General features: G+C 32.6%; 3 protein-coding genes and 1 long non-coding RNA gene across 6 annotated transcripts; 1 reads left to right on the top strand and 3 right to left on the bottom strand.

Annotated features, from left to right (window-relative positions):
- Positions 1–1,028: 1,028 nt before the first annotated feature.
- LOC103831592 (glutamate--glyoxylate aminotransferase 2) lies at positions 1,029–4,087 on the bottom strand. 2 transcript variants are annotated; one of them, XM_009107479.3, is made up of 12 exons: positions 3,841–4,087; positions 3,392–3,580; positions 3,132–3,315; positions 2,966–3,047; positions 2,786–2,873; positions 2,552–2,710; positions 2,293–2,466; positions 2,083–2,214; positions 1,944–2,009; positions 1,800–1,864; positions 1,480–1,728; positions 1,029–1,399 (listed from the first exon to the last, which is right to left on the bottom strand). In XM_009107479.3, the coding sequence occupies exons 2-12, from the start codon at positions 3,506–3,508 to the stop codon at positions 1,270–1,272; spliced, it is 1,446 nt and encodes a 481-aa protein (XP_009105727.1). In that variant the 5' UTR covers positions 3,509–3,580; positions 3,841–4,087; the 3' UTR covers positions 1,029–1,269. The 2 variants fall into 2 exon arrangements, with proteins under 2 accessions (XP_009105727.1, XP_033130229.1); XM_033274338.1 differs by having other exon boundaries at positions 2,966–3,315; positions 3,846–3,994.
- Positions 4,088–7,350: 3,263 nt separating this feature from the next.
- On the bottom strand, positions 7,351–15,269 carry LOC103831591 (L-tryptophan--pyruvate aminotransferase 1). Its single transcript, XM_009107476.3, has 5 exons — positions 14,295–15,269; positions 13,896–14,199; positions 8,287–8,576; positions 7,770–8,059; positions 7,351–7,655 (listed from the first exon to the last, which is right to left on the bottom strand). The coding sequence occupies exons 1-5, from the start codon at positions 14,354–14,356 to the stop codon at positions 7,456–7,458; spliced, it is 1,146 nt and encodes a 381-aa protein (XP_009105724.1). The 5' UTR covers positions 14,357–15,269; the 3' UTR covers positions 7,351–7,455.
- Positions 8,576–12,844, top strand: LOC108869116. Of its 2 annotated transcripts, XR_001955353.2 has the most exons (3): positions 8,576–10,286; positions 10,374–10,503; positions 10,570–12,844. It is a non-coding gene; the product is annotated as an uncharacterized LOC108869116 (long non-coding RNA). The 2 variants fall into 2 exon arrangements; XR_004449032.1 differs by having other exon boundaries at positions 8,576–10,503.
- Positions 15,270–17,860: 2,591 nt separating the features above from the next.
- LOC103831590 lies at positions 17,861–20,769 on the bottom strand. The gene is made up of 7 exons (XM_009107475.3): positions 20,157–20,769; positions 19,902–19,988; positions 19,605–19,814; positions 19,254–19,418; positions 19,114–19,167; positions 18,872–19,018; positions 17,861–18,540 (listed from the first exon to the last, which is right to left on the bottom strand). The coding sequence occupies exons 1-7, from the start codon at positions 20,523–20,525 to the stop codon at positions 18,163–18,165; spliced, it is 1,410 nt and encodes a 469-aa protein (XP_009105723.1). The 5' UTR covers positions 20,526–20,769; the 3' UTR covers positions 17,861–18,162.
- Between the last annotated feature and the right edge of the window lie 602 nt (positions 20,770–21,371).

Genomic DNA, 21,371 nt, shown 5'->3' with positions numbered 1-21,371 from the left:
TTGTCGATCTTTTTCCGCTGGATGCTGTCGCGCCTCGGAGCCGGAGGACACTCACCCGGCGGCGGAATTTTAAATTGCAGCCCTGTAGGAGTTGTGAACCCATCTTCTTCTTCTTTCTCCGGTTTTGGATCAACCGGAGCTTTCACCGAGATCGCCACTGCAATAGACTTTTCCATGGCCCGATCCAAGAAAACTTTTGACCTAAACAAGGAAAAATAAAAGGGGTGAATTAATACTAAATAGGCCTTTATTAAATACTATTTAACTGGTAAAACTTTTGAGCGGGAAAGGTTGTTGTCTAGAGTTTTTCTCGAAAAGGAACAAGAAGAGAAGGTTCGAGTTTAGGGTTTATTTAACTGTATCTAATTGAAGCTTGAGGAGAACGTACCAAGAAGAAAGAGACGAGGAAGAAGAAAGAAGTGTGGAATATTTTGATCTGGTGGGGACTCTATTTTTCAATTATTAGTTTAATATATAACGGTGATTACTTTTATTCTCCCGTGTATAAACTTTATATAATCAAAGATTCGATAGTGATATACTTTATTTAATTATATCTTTTCGTTTTCATAATATATACTTTATTTAGTTCTATCTCTTCGTTTTCATAATGCTTAATAAAAATAAACGATCGTTATCATTCTCTACCTAATAATTGGTTAATTATTTAATTTCTAACTTCACCAAGTGGAATAATCAATATCTTCTATTCTGCACTAAATATACTTTTGGATAAGCTTTCTAATTCAGGGTAAATTTATTTGATAATTCTCTCCACTTTTTACTAGATGATGTTTTAGGATTATTTACATAATTTTTTTTACATTTTATAAACAAAACATCATTAATTATTTATCTAACTACAATTCGACCAATATTAAATCTAATATTAATGTTCATATAAAATAAAAAATTAATAAATTTAACATTGAAAATTAAAATTATCATCTAATTTAGAATTAAAAAAATCTTCTAGAACTTATTTTAGTAAAATAAGATAACATAAATCTTAGTCATTCGTACTTGGCTAAAAACATAAAAACTCTCTTTTGTTTAAAGATGTCTAAATAGAACATTTTAATACATCACTGAAACTGATGAGATGGTTTATGTTTGTTTGTTTCGGTAGATACAAAGGATTCTAAGACCATAAGAAAAGTTGTACAAAGTAGGACCAGTGGCTATAGCTTTTCAAGAGTGTGCATTGATAATAATAATGTCGGTAAGAAAAGAAGAAGAAGTGATCTCTCAAACTCAAACTCCTTTCTTTCACATCCTTGAGTAACCAAAGTTATCACCGTACTGAGACATGAACTCATCATTAAACTTCTTGAAACTTTCCATAATCTCTGGCATCTCTTCTTCTGCAGGCAGAATCGTTGTCCTCAGATGAAACACCCTGTAAGGAAACAAGAAACAAACCAAGTGAGCTAAAAAAAACATGAGTATGTTTGTTTGAGTCTGAAGTTTTTCACTCACCCTTCTTTCTGTCCAAATCCAGAGCCAGGAACAGTGGAGATTCCTGTGGCTTCTAAGAGCTTAAGGCAGTAGAAAACATCAGGGACTTTCCCAGCTTGTTTCGCTGCTTGGATTGCTTTCGGTGGTAACTTTATTTGAGGAAACGAATACATTGCACCTTCAGTGAAGTTACAGACAACGTTTTTGCAGCTGTTGAACCCATCAGTCATGATCCTTGCTCTTCTTCTTAGTGACTCTAGTATTCCCTTGCTGTTAAAATAACGTTTCTGAGATATCTTGATCCTTCATCAATGCAATTTTTTTTTAAAGTATAACATTACCTTTCACGAACGAATTGGTCGTAAGAAATGTCTCCAGGCTTCGGTGGGCTAACCATTAAACCCATCTGCATAAAGACAAAACCATAGTCTTCTTCAGCCAAGGAACCGTTTTAGTTACTAAGAAAACTAACAAAAGAGCCTTACAAATATCTGCGCAGAGACGTTGGGACTAAGAGCTATAGATGCAACCTTGTATATCTCCTCAACGGTCTGCATTAACCAAAAAATTATTACCAAAACAAAAAAACATTATTACCAAAACCAAGACGGTCAGGGCACAAACCCTTGGAGGGATGTTAGTCATCTCGAAGTAACCACCTCGTTGTCCACATTCGCCCCAGTATCCTTTTGAAACTGTGTGGAAAGATATGAGCTGAACTTCCTTGCTCAACGGTGCTCCCATATCCATTAAAACCTTTTTTAAGACAAAAAGATTAATCTCACATATGTTATGTTCCCATAGAGTAACGAAACACAAAATGAAAATGATTACTTTCTTGGAGCTGATGAAAGGTCTCTCATCTTGATATATGTTCTGCTGATAGACTTCGTCTCCAAGTAGAACCAATCTCTCGTCACAACAGAACTTCAATATCTCTCTTAAGTTAGCTTCGCTTAGACACTGACCGGTTGGGTTTCCGGGGTTAATGATCACCATTGCCCTTACCTGCCATTAAACCATGTGTATTAATTATTAATCAAATAAAGAAGCCTCTGCATCAAAAAAGTTTCCAGAGAGAGAATATACTGACTGTTATTCCTTGAGAGCGAGCCTGAGCAACAGATTGGCGAAGGTTGTTAACATCAAGTCCCCAGTTGTCAGTCTCTTCAAGATAGTAAGGAACAAGAGTGCCTCCTAACAGAGATATGGTAGCTGAGTAGAGTGGATACTGTGGCACTGGAACCAGAATCTAACCAACCAAGAAAAGCTTGTGAGCCTAATAAAACAAAAAGAAATGTCTTATACAGAGAAACAAGTTCACTACTCCGTCTTTCTGGTTGCGTATGATACAGTTCAAGATTTGCATCACTCCTTTGCTAGCTCCATCAGTTAAAAATATGAGTTCTGGATCGCTGTAGTTTGATGATAAGAAGTCAAAGGCTTCAGGATATTTTTTTATAATTATTATTAACTTGGGGTATCCCGGACTTGTGGAAGATATTACCTTGGATAACCATCACGCCGTTGGATGAACTCAGCAACTTCCTTTCGAACTCCTGGAAGGCCTCTAGAGTCACTGTAAGCACCTAATAAAAGATTAAAGCAAAAATGTTTTTTACTTTTACAGGCCTTAGCAATAGTCAATAGATAGATACTTAGTAAGGACATACCAAGACCACCAGAGGTTAAGGAAAGATAATGCTTAGCTCTTGCAATAGCGTCTGCTGGGAATATCATGCCAACGTTTGGATTGTCTAGCAGAAATGGAGCTTGGCATAGAGCAACCACCTGACGAGGAAATGTCAGAGGCTTCTGTCCTAACGCATGAGGGTTCCCAACGTTTGTGAAAATGATCTGCATATATTGATCAGGTTAATAAGAGCAAGTGAAAGCTCATGAATTTTGCAAAGGGTGTAACAAGAGATGTTACTTTTTTGCCTTCTTTCTGAAGCTCGGAAGCACGGAGATAGAGTTCGCCTCTGACTGCATACTGACAGTTCTTCACGTTTTCATTCAGGGTCTCGTAGTCTAATGCCTTGAGAGACATTTTCAGAATTGACTTTTTACGCAGAAAGCAAAAGACCTTTGCTTAATCAATCACACACTTGATCAATAACACCTACAAAACCAATACAAGCAGGTGTATGATCAGTTGATGAAGTCACCACAGCAGCAAAAAATTAAACTACAAAGACCAAAACAGAGTTTATAACGAGACTAGTCGTAAAGTGAAACGGAGCTAAACCCTTCTTTGCTCCGGATCAATAGAACTAATCGTGTCAGTACTCTATAATAACTATTCATAAACACAAGATTCATGATCTAATAGAGATTTGACTTTTGAGTCTATTAAGAAAAGTTATCAATCTTAAGACTCACCTAACCTTCGGCTCAGTTTCGTCACCTCCAGAGAAAGACTTGAGTGCGCTTGCTTGCTTAATGCATTACTTTATTTATATGAGATAATTTGTGTAAATAATATTCAGCAGATTACAATTGGGTGTCTGACGTGAATTTGGACACTCGTCAAGATCAGATCATGTGGCATTAGGTGAGCGCAAAAAGACGAAACAAAAGACTCTTTCTTTGTAGCTTTATGCGGTATCTATTTTCTATTGATGCTACAAAACGGATAAAACAAAAGTTAGAGACTTGTATGGACTCTGTTTTTTTTTTTTTTAATTATATTTTTACGACACAACTAATAGAAGTGTGCCACGTTTATTCTTCGGACACCGACTCTTTTGTATCTTTCCCATTGTCTTCAACACATAGAGCGACTCCATCCGAATCTTTGACGTGACTAATAATCCTCGAGCTTAATAGGAATCATATGAAATAACTCCACTACGATGAATTGTGAATCACTCGAAGAAGGTCTCATATGCATTAGCCCAACAAAGGAATATCTGGAACAAATATATCTCAGATTGCTGCTTATAAACCATATATAAACAGGGGCGTAGCCAGTGCATGACCAATGGGGGCACGTGCACCCCTAATTTTATTGATATTTTAAATTTAGTATGTAAATTTTCAAAAAGATCAGCTAGGAAAGATGATTAGAGTGTCTTGTGCACCCATTGATGTCTCAAGTTCGATACCCCTTTTCACATTTATTTTAATTATACTAGATGTGCACCCATTGAATATTGTGTCTGGCTTCGCCCCTGTATATAAATAGGCTGTCAAGAGAGAGAGATATTGTAAGCTAATCAAGAACCAAGAAGGGTATCCAAAATCATAACCAAACAAGCGCGCGTCGACGTGGAGAGACCTCTTGATTTGAAAGGAAGTGATGGAAAGAGAGCTTTCATTGGAATGTTCTCCCCTATTGTATCTCGTTGTGGCGTTCTTTGACGGACGACGACGATGTACACCGTTAGAATACGTTTTTATTACATAAATTCAATCAGATCAGTTACTTGTAATAAATTATTAAATTATGCTGCGATCAGTGACATTCTTTGAAACTAGGCCTATTTAATAATGGGCTACAATTTTCTCGACCAACTCTGAATGGTTTCCTTTGAAGCCTATTACAAGATGGGCCTATTAGACTCAAATAAATCATCTTTACTCACAGAACTGATCAACTAAATAAATAACCTTTTAACGAAACGAGTGCCTGATCGTTTAGCTCATTTGGTTGTGGGCTAATCTCCACCTCATGGGTTCGATCAAGGCAGAGAATAGAGAGAGAGAGATAGAAAGAGGAAGAAGTTGTGATGTTGTGACTTAGCAATGTGAGGTATTCCAAAATACCTTTATTTTATAACTGGTGTTTTTTTCTTATTAGACAAATTATCTTTTTTTTTTCTTTCAGCCCATTTAATTGAATTTTATAGATATCAATCTTTTAAATTTAAATTTAAATTTGAGAAAATGACTAGGATATCACCAAACCAAGTTTTTGTTTCCAAAGTAGCACTCAAGATTCAAAGTCACAAAAATAGGTTTCATTAAAGAGGTAAATATACACTTATACCCCTTGGGTTAATTAATCCAAACCTTAGGGTTTAGAGTTAAGGGGGTGGGGTTTTGGAATTAGGGTTTAAAATTTTATAAAAAATAAATACTAAAATAAAAATAAAAATTTTAAAAACAGTTTCAAAAAGTATTTTTAAATTATAAAAATAAAATTTAAAAAAAAAATAAAAAAAAATTTCGAAAAAAAATATTTCAAAAAAAATTATAAAAATTTCGAATCTGAAAAATATAATCTGAAACTATAAAAAAAAATTCTTTTTTTCATTTTTTTATTTTTATTTTATTTATTTTTATAAAAAAATATGTCATTTTTGTGACTTTCTCCTTCTAGTGTTATTTTTATGACATAAACTTCAAAAGGTACTATTATTGACAATTGCCCTTTAAATTTTTCAACGGGATTTAATTCTATCATTTGGATAAGTTGAAACCGGAACCATTTACCTAAAAGTAAATTATAAATTCCACGTTAATATAATGAGATATTCCAAAATACCTCTTTTTTATAACTGGTGTTTTTTTAGTAGATAAATTATCTTTTTCTTCTTTTTTTCATTCAGCCCATTTTATTGCGTTTTATAGATCTTTTAAATTTAAATTTTTCAATAGGACTTAATTCTAACATTTGGATAAGTTGAAACTAGAACCATTTACCTAAAATTAAATTGTAACATTCACCTTAATATATTTATGTCCATGTAGAGTGAAAGTTTATTATTTCTGCATATTCTAGATAACAGAGTATAAATATTTTTAAAATAACAAAATTATTTAATATTTTATTTTTATTTGTTTATAATCCTAAATCATTTTATTTTTATACATATGAAAAGCAAATAGAAACTATTTGTTATGGAACAAAAAATAATATATTTTTGATTAACATGTGTTATCCCGAACATATAAAATGGTTGGACAAATCTCCAAGATACAACTTCACCAGAAGGTCCCAGACAAAAATAAATTTATTAGATATTGAGATGTTATCATATTAATTAGACATATGATTTTAAACATAATAATTAAGATTAAATCAGTTATTCGTTTTAATATGTAAAAATGGGTTTTATAGATATTAATCTTTTAAATTTAAAATTTTCAATAGGACTTAATTCTAACATTTGGATAAGTTGAAACTAGAACCATTTACCTAAAATTAAATTATAACTTTCACCTTAATATATTTATGTCCACGTAGAGTGAACATTTATTATTTCTGCATATTCTAGATAACTGAGTATAAATATTTTTAAAATAACAAAATTATTTAATATTTTATTTTTATTTGTTTATAATCCTAAATCGTTTTATTTTTATACATATGAAAAGCAAATATAAAATATTTGTTATGGAACAAAAAAATAATATATTTTTGATTAACATGTGTTATCCCAAACCTATAAAATGGTTGGACAAATCTCCAAGATACAACTTCACTAGAAGGTTCCAGACAAAAATAAATTTATTAGATATTGAGATGTTATCATATTAATTAGACATATGATTTTGAACATAATAATTATGATCAAATCAGTTATTCGTTTTAATATGTTAATATGCATATATTGTGCCAAATTAAACCATATTGTTAATGCATATATTGTTAATGGTATTTATTTTGGTTCTACATCTTTACTTTACTTTGTTATTATATAAAATTATATGACACCTGATATATGTTTTCTCAAAGCATAGAAAATAGATGTGTTGATAGATTGAAATTAGATTAGCAAATATAGCAATTAATATTTTGAAAACACATGCACAAATATAAATTTTTACAAATTTAAGTAGATTATAATAATTAGTTAATATTTTATTTTTTATTTGTTTAGAAAATTAATTAATTTATACTCCATATATATAACAATTAAATAGAAGCTTTATTTACTATTTGAATTAGATATATGAGTTATGGTATAAAATTATAAATTGGTTTGATTTGACAATTCATCTAGGATAAGCTAAAAACTACTAGTAACCATTAACTATAATGGAAGCTTTTTATAGGTCAATGCTTTTAATGAGCTTCATGTTTGCAAGCCTCTCGAGAAACACATTGAAAACATCTTCACGACTAAGCATACTGACTCTGACATGCTTCTTGTCAGAACCACAACGTTCACCTGCTCTGCTCATAACCTTATGTCTCCTCAATTCGTTAACCAGATCCGTCTCTTCTTTCGTCCCCAGCCACGCAAACGCTGCAACCAAAATTAAAACACCGACCGTTACGTCTTATTCAATTTACAAAACAAACCATCTACTACAACAAAACAAAACACTTGTCGTCAAGTGAATAATTTATTTTTAATTACCAGGATAAGATCCGAGTGTTTTGCCAAAAAAGTAGCAATAGGCTTCAGGGTACTTAGGAAGAGAGAAGACATCGCTTTCCTTCACCACTCCACGAAGCTTCTCCCAACGGTTTTTCATCATCTCATGACCATACTCGAAGAAGTTCTCGGCTTCGCTCTTGCATGTCTCTTTAAGAACTTTGAGAATCTTAGCGGTTCGAATCTGTGACTCCTTAGACACACCAATGGAGTTCACTATTATGTACTCAACCATCTTCTTTGCCACCTTCTTGTCCTTCACTAATGCCCACCTTCACCAGCCAAACAAATTAAAGAAGCCCATTAGTTAGGTTTTTAATGATATATTGTTCTAATTAAGTTTAAAGAGTTTGATGATCAGGAATTCAGGATCATAAAATATCTAATGGTCATTACTCGGGTTCAAATTCAGTAAACATGCATGTGTAATCCAAATCTAGTTTAATGCATGTTATCATAAATGAAAGAAACTAGTAATGCATAACCCATAATATCTTACCCGATGCGGGACCCAGCGTGGCCTGTGATCTTGGAGAAAGTGAAGAGCATGATATCATGGTCTTGACGGCGAGTGATGGGAGTGTAGTGTGGCCAGTAATAGGCAAAGTCATGGATCACTTTGCTTTCGTCGTCATCTGGACGGTTCACCACCGTCTCTCTGAGGGTGCCGTCTGGGTTATTGGGTGACGTCACCAGCTCGATGTAAGGACCTTTCTTGTCGAAACCCCACGCGTCTCCTTCCCACTTATACATACCCGACCGAACATACGTTGTCTCCTCCACATACGTCTGTTCAATATTATTTTTTTATACAAAGTATTTTTATATTCTCAAAAATGAAATAACTAAAGTTTACAAAAAAAATGAAATAATTAAGAAGAGAAAAATGGTTTTTTTTTTTGGTAAAAGCGACAAAAAATGCGGACATGAGCATGTTACTGTTGCACATGAATTGACAACACATGTAGTATGAAAAGTGTTTCTGTAAATTGCTAAATGAATAAGACTGAAAAAGATTGGTGAATGTGTTGTGTTCGAGAAACATGTCTGTCACTGTGTCTTTTAGATATCCGACCTAGGCTTTAAAAGCAAGACCCCCTTAATCTTCACATTAAATCCACACCTTGATTAAATAACGGCTTCGGATTTCATCTAAAATTAGAATGAAAATCATTGAACAAGACCCTAGTAGCGGATGAATCTTTGAGAACTTTTATTTTACGTAGATCAAATAAGAAAATAATTCTTTAGTGTTGTTTTTCATAAATGTTATTTATGTAATACTATATGACATCCTAAAAAAAAATACAACTGCTCCTTTGTCGGGTTTACCGTTAGTTAAAAACTGTGTATATATTTTATATTTACGATGTTTAGATTTAGTTTATTTATCTAGCTGATTTTAAGTAACTACTCTCTAATGCAGCCATGAGCCATGTATAAAGTTCTACAAAATATTTTCTCACTTAATCAAAATCTATCCTATACTAAAAGCCAAATATAAAGGGATTATAAGATGTCCACGTCGATAATTATATTTGGCCAATGAAAACATTTCATTAATACACGTAGGATCTGCTCTGTGAACTGATGATTTCGTATGGGCTCTGATCTGTTCTCATGGGCTTCATCGGTTAGCAATGGACTGAGCTATCCGGTTCAATTGAAAAAAAAAATCCCGAGATGGAGAACACGACGAACTACGCCTCTCTCCTCTATCTCTTCGAACACGAAAAACTAATCCCTCTTGCATGTTCAGTCGCTATTAATCTCGATACAACTTCTCGCGGATAAACAGGTTAATTAGTTAACTCCTTTTGGTAATCAAATTTTCCTTTCGTTATGTTTGATTCCTCTTATGCGTTTTTGGTAACCAAATTTTTGTCCAAGCTGAATCGTTCTAAATATGTAGTAAACCTATCATCTTAATTCGTCGATTAGTCACATAATTCGACTTTTGTTTTGGCGTTCACAGTTCACACTAATGAATGTTGTTGTTGATTCTTCTCAGGTTCTGATTGCATCGCCTCAAAGGTTTGTCAATACCGGTTAGTTTCTTTGTTAATATTGTGCCACACCATCTCTTTCATCACATGATCTTAGTCGGTTCTTTCTCTACAATCAGCTGATTGCTTCATGACTTTCCTACTTTGGCTTATTGAAACTCATATCCAGGAGCTGGAGGAGGAGCTTAAGCTTCTCAAGAATCACTCTCAACCAAATATAGTTGTAAGCAATAAAAGGTTTTTGTATTTCTTACAAATGTTTGTTACGCCCACTACGTCTTTGTTTCGTTTATAACTCTTTCATTTAAACCCACTGAGAATTTTGTTTCTTTTATAACATGAAACATGAAAGTAAGAACTTGTGATTGATTTATTTGAAAGCTGTGTTTTTGTGAACTTTATGGTCCTGCAGAAAGAGATAGACAAGGTTTTCTAATAAGCAGCTTTTCCTTCGTCTCAGTGAGTCTCCTCTTTCCATGGACGATGGGAGAAGGTAATTTTACAAGACATCCCCAATTTTGTAATGCATGGTTTCTTCAAACTAATTGTTATAAACTTGATTTGGAGCTTTTGGATGTAGAAGAGAAGCGGGAAGAAATATGGATGTTATTAGTGAGGTAGCTGGAGCATTGGCCACGGCTGAGGGATTAATAAAACTTAGTGAGGTATTCAAGCTATGGACGGTGTTGGGATCTGATTCTTAAGCTCAGGTACTTTCCCTTTAATTGTTTATTACATGCTTAGACATAATAACAACTTACATTCTAATTTTGCAGGATGCAATTCGTGTAGCCGTTGCAAGAATCAGAAGCTTCATAACCTAAGGACGAGAAATCACGGTTACATAACTTCAGAGTTGTCCATGCTAGCGCTAAGGTATGTATGGCTTTGCTTCACTTTCAGTTGTCCTTAAGCTGAAGCTTACTAAATATTATCTACCATTGATATCAGTAGAGAACTTTTCAGTGTATGACAACATATGTGATTGCAAGAATTCATGACGTTAAGCAACATTGTGTTCTGAATCTGTTTCTTGTGGTGTTGATGTGGCCGTTTGAACTCCACGTGGATCATTGATCTAATTAAGCGAGGAGATTTAAATCTATATGGGGTTCAGTTTCCTTTTATTTGTTAGGTTAGGTATGCTCTTAGTTGAGAGTGTTGAGACTTTCAAACTGTTAGATGGACGAAGGCAACATTTGATTGCATTTAAGGCAATTTGATCATATATTTCAAGAGGGAGGATTACATTGATAAATAAAGAAGAGCAACAGAACCTCTCTTTATCTTTCTGGCAGCTCCTTCACCAGGCAACATATATTGTTTTCAGCAGTTCTATATGGTGTTGTAGTCGGATTTTCCAAATACTTTGAGGTGAGTAGGGGTATGAACAAGAGCAGAGTGAGCAGTGACCACAACATCTTTCTTTTGCATCTTTCTTATACATCTGAAAGACATGCGAGTGCATATTAAAGCAGCATCTTTGATCTTTCAGAAACAAAAGTTATCTTTTTGTATGTTGTTCTTTCCTGAAGAATGATGGAAGACTAAAGAGAGAGAGACAGAGAGAGCAAGAGACGTGACTGCAGGTAAAAAATGATCTGTGAACATTAAACTGCATTAAAGTTAACTTAATTGCTTCCACCGCTGCTATTTTATTTTTCTTTTGCGTTTTTTCTATTCTGGATGAATAATAGAGAGCTTAATCAATTGTTGTGATGCACACGTAAGCTATCATTGGCGGGTGAACTATTTATGCGACGGTTGAAAGGGGTGATTTGCCTCAGTTTTTGGAAGATCATCATGGGAATTTCCCGTGAGAATGAGTTATTTGCAAGGTTCAAGACTCTAAGTCTGGTCAAACCTGAAAGAGAGGCTGGGATGCTTCCCTTGAGTTCATTGTTGGAAATATCAAGAACTTTGAGGTTCCTTAACTCCGAGAAAATCGCTGGTAATGGATCCGAGTAAGTAGTTAGGTGTAAGATAGAGATGAGTCAGGTTCTTGAGGATGATGATGTAAGAAAATGGCTTTTGTTTAGCTGGAGAATTTTTGCAGGTTAAAAATGTGTTATATATTGTGAAATTAGATAGATACGGGGCAAGTTGCTTGAAAAAAATATTTGTTTTATAGTCTGAGAAAAAACAAGATGCAGCCATTAACAAATAATGACTATTTATCCGCATTTTAGTTTTCTGACTGTTCTATTATTTAATTTTTTTGCGTGAAACATTTCACAGTAACAATTATTTTCACTGTAATGTAAAGCAATCAGGGTAAGCCGTGACCGGTGTAAATTTCAAGGCGATCAACTCTTTTTTAGTTAAGGTCGAAATAATCTACAACATTTCAAAGTTAAAAAACTACAACATTTTATGATAGTTTACAATATTTTCTTATTTACTTTTGTATTAGGGGTTATCCACTAGGAGAAGCACAACTAAAGATTAATAAATAATCAAAAAAAATCTAAAATAAGAAATCTAAAAAATATATATAACAATAAAGTTTGATGAAAATATACTATATAACCCAAAACACACAAAATAAGAAAAACACATAAATATCTAAATAAATAGGCAGCTTAGAATAAAACTTAGGGATTTTTTTTACGATATTGTCTTTTAATGTTCATCAAATGAAATAAAGGAAATTAACAAGAAATTGATGAAAAACAAAACTAAAGTAGTATACAATCAAATAATCTTTTAATAAAAATATTCAAAAACCAAAAGGTATACTCTTTCTGTTTTTTATTTAAATGTAAGTTTTATTATTTTCACCCATATTAATAAAAATATTAAATATTTATTATTGACATATTAATCTGTAATAAACTATATCCCATACCTTTTAATCAACATAATTAAAAAAAACAATTTGTTTTTGAACTGTAAAATTTAAAATAAACAATGTATTGTAAGTGTAAGAATGTATCTTTTTAAAATATATGTTATTTTTAAAAATATGAATCTTTTCTAAAAAAGGAAAAGTATATACCTCAAAAATAAACACAAGAACAAAAAAAATATGTAAAATAAAGGAAAAAGTTATGTCATGAATTTCGGAAAGTCCTCAAAATACAAATAAAATACTATTATGAAAACAAAATGTATATTCAAATAATATAAATGAGAGACGCAATATAATATAATTTTACAAAGATAATAATAAAATAATAAACAAATCAAAAGACTTACACTGTTAAAATATATTCTCATAAAAACTATCACAATAATTCTATTACTAAATTTAGTTTTTGAAATAAAATTTGGAGCTGGATATCAAAATATCAAACAGTTTCAACTGAAAAGATGATAAAAATGAGTAAATGATTCAACAGTTTACACATAATAAATAAAACTCCGATCAATTTTGGAGCATGATTAAGAATTAACTTACTAGATTCAGGATCTCCTTAAAGACAAAGTGTTTAACCAATGCGGTCATAATAAAGTCCCTAACAAATTGCCACATCGTTGACATGGACAAAGTATGCGAAGATTGTTACTATTTAAGTAGATTTTCACAAAAACCATGCATTTACATTATTCATTTTCAAACTAAAATTTACTTTGTAATGACTATCAACTATTTCTCTAACTTTAATTATATCAATTAGTCACAACTATTTATGTTATTATTCTTTGGCCTTAGCAACTTCAAAACAAATTAATACATTGTAGTCGCTTACCACTATCAAATGGATCGAAAAATATCATTTTTTCAACATATTTCATCTTCATATTTTTGAAAATAGTTTCTTTACTAATACCATAAAATAAATTGTAAATTCATTACGTGATAAAACATACGCGCCGGAAAACCACTAGTTAATTTAATAAATAAAAACAAAGCACCCAAGATAGATCTGACTTTATCAAAATCCCACTTGAATTAAAAAAACAATCCATCACAGATTCAGAGTAGGGGTTTGTTTAGCTAAAAAATCGGTTTATTAGTCTAATATATTTTGTTAGTTGCTTAAATAATTAATAATAAAAACATTATGTGAACGGAAAAAGGAAGATTTAAAATAATTAAAACCGAAAAAGATACGAGGAGGAAGAGCAGAGTTTTAGTTTATTAGTGGTTGGGACTTACGGAGTAATAAGGTGCGGCGGCGACGACACTAACAGGTTGGGTCCCAGCGAGTGAAGATAGTGCATGGACGGCCGCTTGACAAAGCTGGGTCGAACCGGTCCCAACCACGATGTATCTATCCTCCGTCGCTGCGTTTCCGACCGCATCATGCAACTCCTTGATGGCTTCCGCAAGCTCCGGCTCAAGGAACCAGCACATGTTGTTCACGTCGCTGAAGTAACTCATCAAATCACAACCACGTATCGTCACCGTACACCTGTCACCAATCTTCCTCCAGTATTCTTCATACGCCGTTGGATCTCCACTGTAATAATTTTTTTATAAAATATTTTTATTCAAATTTTTAGCCGATGATTTTGCAATGCAGTTAGGGAATAAGTGAAATTTAAAAAAACGTACTGATCCAGATTGATGACGGAATCTGACAAGGAGATGTTCTTCATGTTCTCCAGTTTCACCATCTTCTTCTTGTCGGTTTTGCTTATTCTTTGTTTGGTTTGTAACAGAGTTTAATGATTAGAAAGTAGTGCAGATATGAGTGTATTTATAGAAGGAATGCGATTTATTATTTTAAATGGGAAAAATCTTATAAAGACATTCATTTTTTTTACTAAGGATATTCATTTTTTAGAGCAAAGAATATAGGTTTTTTGTATTACAAAAAAAAAAGGAGAGGTTATGTAAAAACTCCTCCAAAAAATAAATAAAAAAGAAACAAAAAGCTAATGACGGGATTTTAAAATAGAGTTTTTAGAATTAACAAAAACCTTTAAAGTGTTATTTTCTTATTGGTTCAATTTGTGTGTCTCTCTCTCCTTTGCTTTTTTTCTTTTTTTGTTGTTTATTTCTCTCTTAAAAATTTCAAAAAAATTTTACCATTGGACATGATAAATTACAATGGATTCTAAACTTCACAAATTACAAAATTTACAATTAAATTAAATATTAGAACCCATGATGGATTCTAACCATTGGAGATGGTTTTAATGGAAAAACTTTTTAATCAATAATCAATTGTAGAACAAAAAATAGAAGTAGCTGCCAATATACATCAAGAAATATAATACATATGTAATATTAATCTTTTGAAAGTATTTTTACAAAAACATGTCTTGTGACTTTAATTTTAAAAATTCTGAAATATAATTACTTAGAAAAATTGCAACACTAATTTATAATTCGGAAAATTGTTTTTTTAGAGCAAAAAAATGGTAACTATGTCTCTTTATACTAATCTATACTACTTTATGTCCCATTAGACTAATTTTTTTCATAATGGCAGTAATGCCCTTAAAATTGTAATTTTTTATTCCTTTTTCGTTTTTTTTTATTTTTTTGTTCCTTTTTCGTTTTTTTTATTTTTTTAAAATGAATATTCCTAAATATTTTGTTTCCATATTTTTAAGAACTGATTTCTTATCCGTAGAATACAACTAATATGTAGAAATCAGTTTCTACAGTTTTTTAGAATTATAGTAATGTTTAGATTTTGATTTCTACATGTTTTAGATTTATAGTAAATCTGTAGAAGTCGGTTTCTACGTGTTTTAGATTTATATTAATTTGTAGATTTTGATTTCTAAAGATTTTAGAACGATAGGTTAAGCGCGGAATGTGTATTCTAAATATTTTTAGAATACTCCTATTTACGTAGATCACGTATTCTAAACATTGTAGATTCAATGAAAAAAGTGGATTTCGTTTTCTACTTCGTAGAATGTCATTTCTACTTTATTTAGAACATAATATGAAATTTATAATTTTAACTTTTTTATAACTGGAAAAAATATCACTAAGTTTATATAGGTATTTTATCAAAAGTTACTATTTTTCCAAATTTTTTTTGTTTGTAAAACTATTTATTAAATTTATTTTCAAAAATATTAAAGGATGTTATAGGAAAATATGACACAAAATATAGATTAGTCTAAAGGGATATAGTTACCTTTTTTTTGCTCTAAAAAACAGTTTTCCCTTTATAATTTTGATTTTATGTTTTTGACATTTGCAGTAATATTACTGGAAATGTTAAATATTACAATTAAAAATTAATCTATCAGCACTAAAATATATATATATATATATATATATATATATATATATATATATTATATATACACAAAACCAACACGTTACCATGTTTTCACTGATAAAGTTTTATCTGCTAATTGATTAGTATATCTGTTTTTCTTGTGATCATATTCTGACACGAAGATTATATATGGTTATATCTATTTCATAGAAACTCCTAACCCTACATTGAAAAAATGTTTTTTTTTTACTAAAACATTGCAAAAATGTTGAGATAAATAAATATGCTTTGCATCTCCAAGTCAGATAATAGCAATATTTACCACTACATCATCTTTAATTTTTTTTAACTAATATACTCTAAATATGTTATAGTGCCGAAACATTATAGGGTATTTTTCTTTGGGAACTAAATTATCACTATTTGGTGTAAATTAAAATTTTGGCTCAACTGATTAAAAAGGTGAATCGTAATAAATGACTGATCCATTTTTTAGCATTAGTAGGAAGATATTCTAAATTCGGATCAAGAATCTATTCTATAGCATTACGTACATTCTTCTTGGACCAGCCAGATTATCCGATAGGATATATATATAAAAAACACTATAGCGGCCTTTGCTTATCAATGCGTTTTATCGAGTAGACCATGATATGCCTACGATTTTAAAAATGTCGCGGATAAAAGAATTCTAAAAGTGTGCGTACTACACTAAAATTTACCAAGTTAATTTTGATCATGAGTTTAAGGTATGTCTTTTTGAAGGATAGTGTTAGCACGTGGAAAGGTTCGATATGATTATGTGTCTTCCATATTAGCTTTGACTTTAAATTGTCCACTCTCTCATAATTGCAGTTTTACCTTCCTTTTAATTCTCCTTAAATGTTTCGTAATATTCTAATTTTATAAGTAATATATTATCTGAGAGTGTTGGCCAAATGGCGGGCTTACTTAGTTAAAACGTTGAGAGAAAGGACAAGAACATGATTAGTCGGTTTGCATGCTTTGTGCTCCCACTTCACTCGCCGTTGTTCTTGTTACTTGTCGACGTTAATTAAACACAAACAGATTCAAATCATATTCCCAGGTTCTTTCATATGGATTAGTCCCGAGTTTTTTTCTTCTTCTTTTTATTTAAGATAAGTCTTGACGATATTCACTAAACGACCAATGTCTAAGACATCAAACCCACGACGGATCTCGGGATGGAGTTCTAGAATCCACCCTCCACCGATTCTTATATCGTAAACTTTGTGTTGCCCCAAATTGGTCAAGGCCGTATATCTAACTAGCCCAATCCATTTTCAGCTACGTCTATGAGGCCTAATAAAGGCCCATATTTCTTCATTCGTTAAGAAATTCTAAGAACAGCTGCTAAGGGGAAAGTATATCTATTGCTAACACTCTTTTTGGTAAATTGAAGAAAAGAGTTCAACACTTCTTTTACTCTATGAGTAGTGTGCTATCTTTAGTTAGGTTTCAGAGGTTTTATGAACCGAGTGAAAACTTATTTGTATATATATTTTTCAAATTGATTTAAATGGCATGGAGATATGATTGTGAGTCTGAGCCGGAGCTTGATCCCTAGCCTAACTGTTAAAAGTTTGCTTTAAATAGCATCTGGATGCATTTAATGAAGATCATTAAAATCTGCATTTTAGTTTATGGTACCACGTAAATACATCTCCACCTCTAATTTTCATCTTGCTTATTAAGTCTTCATTATAATATTTATTCAAAATAGACAGTTCATAGTTGTGACATGAATGTTGAATCTAATGGTCAGAATCAATATTTATAACCATCCCCAGTTAATGATTCGGTCTCTGCTACAACTAATTCATACTGTTTCCACATAACTGCCTTCTGGTCCACCAATGACGAATCTCACCATTGTAGATTTTTTTTCAAAAGAAAAAAAAAGTTACGAGTATACGACATGACAATACAACATTCTGTCTTATGAATAGTCTACATTTACACATTACAAAATCCGTAAAATATCACAATTTCCTAAAAATAAGACAAACAAAAAATATAACACTGCCCAACTTTATACTTACCATCTGTGAAAAAACAAAAACAAAAACAAAGTGCCCTCGTGGTGATAAATTCATCCACATGATATTTGCAAACACACCTAGCCCCAAAGATACTTGTAAATTCCTTTCTAATCTCAAAAATCATTAAGCCACTACATGTAAAGAATAATAGTAACGTACGTTTCCTGATTCTTCATGGACATCTAGGGTTTTTTCCTGGACCTCCATAATAAAAATAGTTACCCCACACACGATTCGTCCCACCTCTTATATCATAACAATTGGGATGATCAGCGAGAATCTTTAGATTCGAAGCGGGCAGAAGAGTATTGTCCCAATCAACCACTTGGAGATTCCGGAAATACGATGCTTTACCAAAACCTTCACCGGCAAAATGGCCACTGCCCATTTGGGTCGAAGTGTGTGAACCACCAGGTCGGGTATTCACAATCTCGCCTCCGAACTGGACCATGCTCCCATGTTGCTTTAGATGCGTGAATAGAAACGCTGGCCAGTAACCGACTAATGTACCCGACCCGAATTGTAGCCACCAGTGACCGTGCTTGGGATCCTATAAATAATTAACATATTGTTATTATTATGAATAATACAAATTTAAAGTACTTTAAGATTCGTGGAGACACATCTTATAAAAGTACAATGAGCTGTGTTGACGCAGGAAACATTGATGTGAACCATGTGCTTTGAATTCTTTTCTTAACTGGTTAGATATGATTGGTAACGCTATTGAATTACAGAAAACATATATAAAATGAAATAAACGAGATAATGACTGATGAATCACAAAAGTGTATGTTAACTATGTGATTAACAACTTACAAACTAAAAGCCATAGTATAAGGTAAAATTTTAATTAATGAATAAGGAGTGTCGAGAGTCACCTTCCAGATCAATAAGCTTATATCGAATTGTCCACCTCTATACGAAGATCTAGGAGAAATCGCAGCTCCTATCGCGATTCTACGGTTGGTTTGAACAAAACCGGAACACAATAAATTGTAGCAACCCGTCGATCGGTATGCATCGGACTGAAAAATCATCATCACTACCATTGTTAGCAAATGTTAATTCAATCAAACTTATTTACTTTAGCATAGTAAAACAAAAGTAATTAAACATTTACCGTCCAATAGGTAAAGAATCTTGGGTATGTATCTCCGTATAGCTCAGGACTAATCTGTAATCAAATTGCTACATTAGTCCATAAAAAAAAACTAATAAGAATCGCAATATTATCATTATTATACTATGTTAATGACGTACTTGCCAACCGGCTTCGATGGTATTAAGATCGTGAGTGAAAGAACCGGCGATAACCCAAATCTGAGAAAGACTGAACTCGTGTTGGCTAGCAACACGTGGCGACCACACGTTAATACTTGCTTTAGCTCCGTAGTATTGTCTCCCGGATACGTATCCCACCGCATGCTAACAAAAATGTACTCATTTTTATATTTTATTTTTTGAAAATCGAATTGTTTTTGGAGTTTGGATACAAGTGCGTGCAGAGAATTGCGTAAAAGCTGAACTTTGGTATCATTATATATCTTTTTCTTTATAGGAAAGCTCTGACTTTTTGGTTGATTGTTATAACATTAATAAAATGGTACTTACTTCGTGTCCGTTACTTGAGGAATCTCTCCTCACGCGCCTGATTTTCCGACCAAATCTCCGAACAGAACTTGCTCTTAGCATGTCTTGTTCCGTTGTTCTTCTTACCGGAATTGTGCCTTCCGGGCAAAACTCGCCGGATAAACTCCATAGTTGAGAATCTTCGTAGGAGTCTTCATCTTTGACGTATCCTTTGGGGAGCTCAGGTGGATCCTAATTGACGTAAAGTTGAACTCTTTACTGTGATGCTTATGGTTTTTAAATGTGTAAAGACCCAAAGAAAATGGAGAAGTAGTTTACCATTGGTCTCTGTCCCTGTAAGAGAGGATGATCGAAAGCAGGTTGCTGATGAGACAAAACACAATCTATTGTATCTCCATCTGAGCTCTGCATAAACATAACACATAGAGAGAAGAAACAGAGCAAAAAACAGAGTAAGAAAACAGAGTATCTGCAAGGAATTGTTTTTAAAAAATCGACTGAAAATAGAGTTAACAAAGAGATCTTTCTAAATGCATTGATCATATTGACAAATTTGGAGAATATAGAAATTGCCTGAATGGTTTTGACGGCAGGCTTGTTGATCTTTTGGAGTTCTTGTCTAATCAGTTTCAGCTTCTGGAGCTCTTCTTGCGGCCTGAGAGTTTGATCGGCGGCAGTAGAATTTGAGGGAGAAGCGGTGGAGAAGGAAGAAGAGACAAGACATAGTAATAGAACCAATCTGAGGAAGCTAGAAGAAAACATGGTAATGGACTTGAATGAAACTTGGTGCGGACTATGATGATGAAGAAAACATCTGATGTGCTGTTGTTTTCTTCTTCTTGATGAGTAATTCAAAAGACAACATTTAATAGGGTTCCTTATTGTTGTTGTTCGTCTCCTTGATGTTTCTGACACATCTCCCAACAAACACATTAAACACATAATCACTTTCTCTAAGAAACCCCAGAAGAACAGAAAACAATAAAGAATTATAAAAAAAAAATTTGTTAGGGTTGAGTGTTGCGAAAGTTTTGGGCATATGGGTGCATAATGGTGATATTAATACAGGGTTTGTGATGGAATCAAAAGTTTATTTTATCAAGGGTTTTGCAAATTTTTAGAAACATTAATAAGTAAATGGATAAAAGAAGAGGTAGAGAGGGAGAGAAGAGAAGTAAACTTTATATTATATGAGAATAGTCATTTATAGGGGAAACTTGGATTTGGTGTAATCATTCTTTGGTTTGAAGAAAGGGACCAGGGTTCAGATGAAATTGAGTACCTTTGAATTTGGGTTTCTTCAAACTTTGTTGCTTTCTGGTGTTACCCTCTCTTTCCCCATCTTTTATGTTTCTTAAACAGTTTATGTAGAGTCCTGTACAATTTACATTTATGTTCCATGTTACAATTAAGAAAATATTACAAATCTAAAATTTTTTATTCCACCGCAGTGTAGTTACTTCTGGAATATTATAATGTTTATGAATTCTCAAAGCAAACAATCTAAGATGACTTTTTTTATTAAGAAGTGTTGAGTTTACGGTACGTAGTCTATTTATCCTTAATTAATCAGAGACTAAAGTATGCTTATAGATTCTCTCCAAGCTGGAAGAAGGATATACCACAAAACAATGAATTTGCAGAAAACAAAGCGAGTTTAGTGGATTCAAAAGCATTATAATAGCATAGTACGCCTTGTGAAATTTAATTGTCGAGACTCGAGAGTGTCTAACCTTTGAAACACATAATCATATTGTCTCTCAAACTCGAGGGATTGATTTAACCAAG

This window comes from Brassica rapa, chromosome A07, assembly GCF_000309985.2.
Source record: "Brassica rapa cultivar Chiifu-401-42 chromosome A07, CAAS_Brap_v3.01, whole genome shotgun sequence".
NCBI lineage: Eukaryota > Viridiplantae > Streptophyta > Magnoliopsida > Brassicales > Brassicaceae > Brassica > Brassica rapa.
Note: the sequence above shows the minus strand (reverse complement) of the source record. Positions and strands in the feature narration are given on the sequence as shown.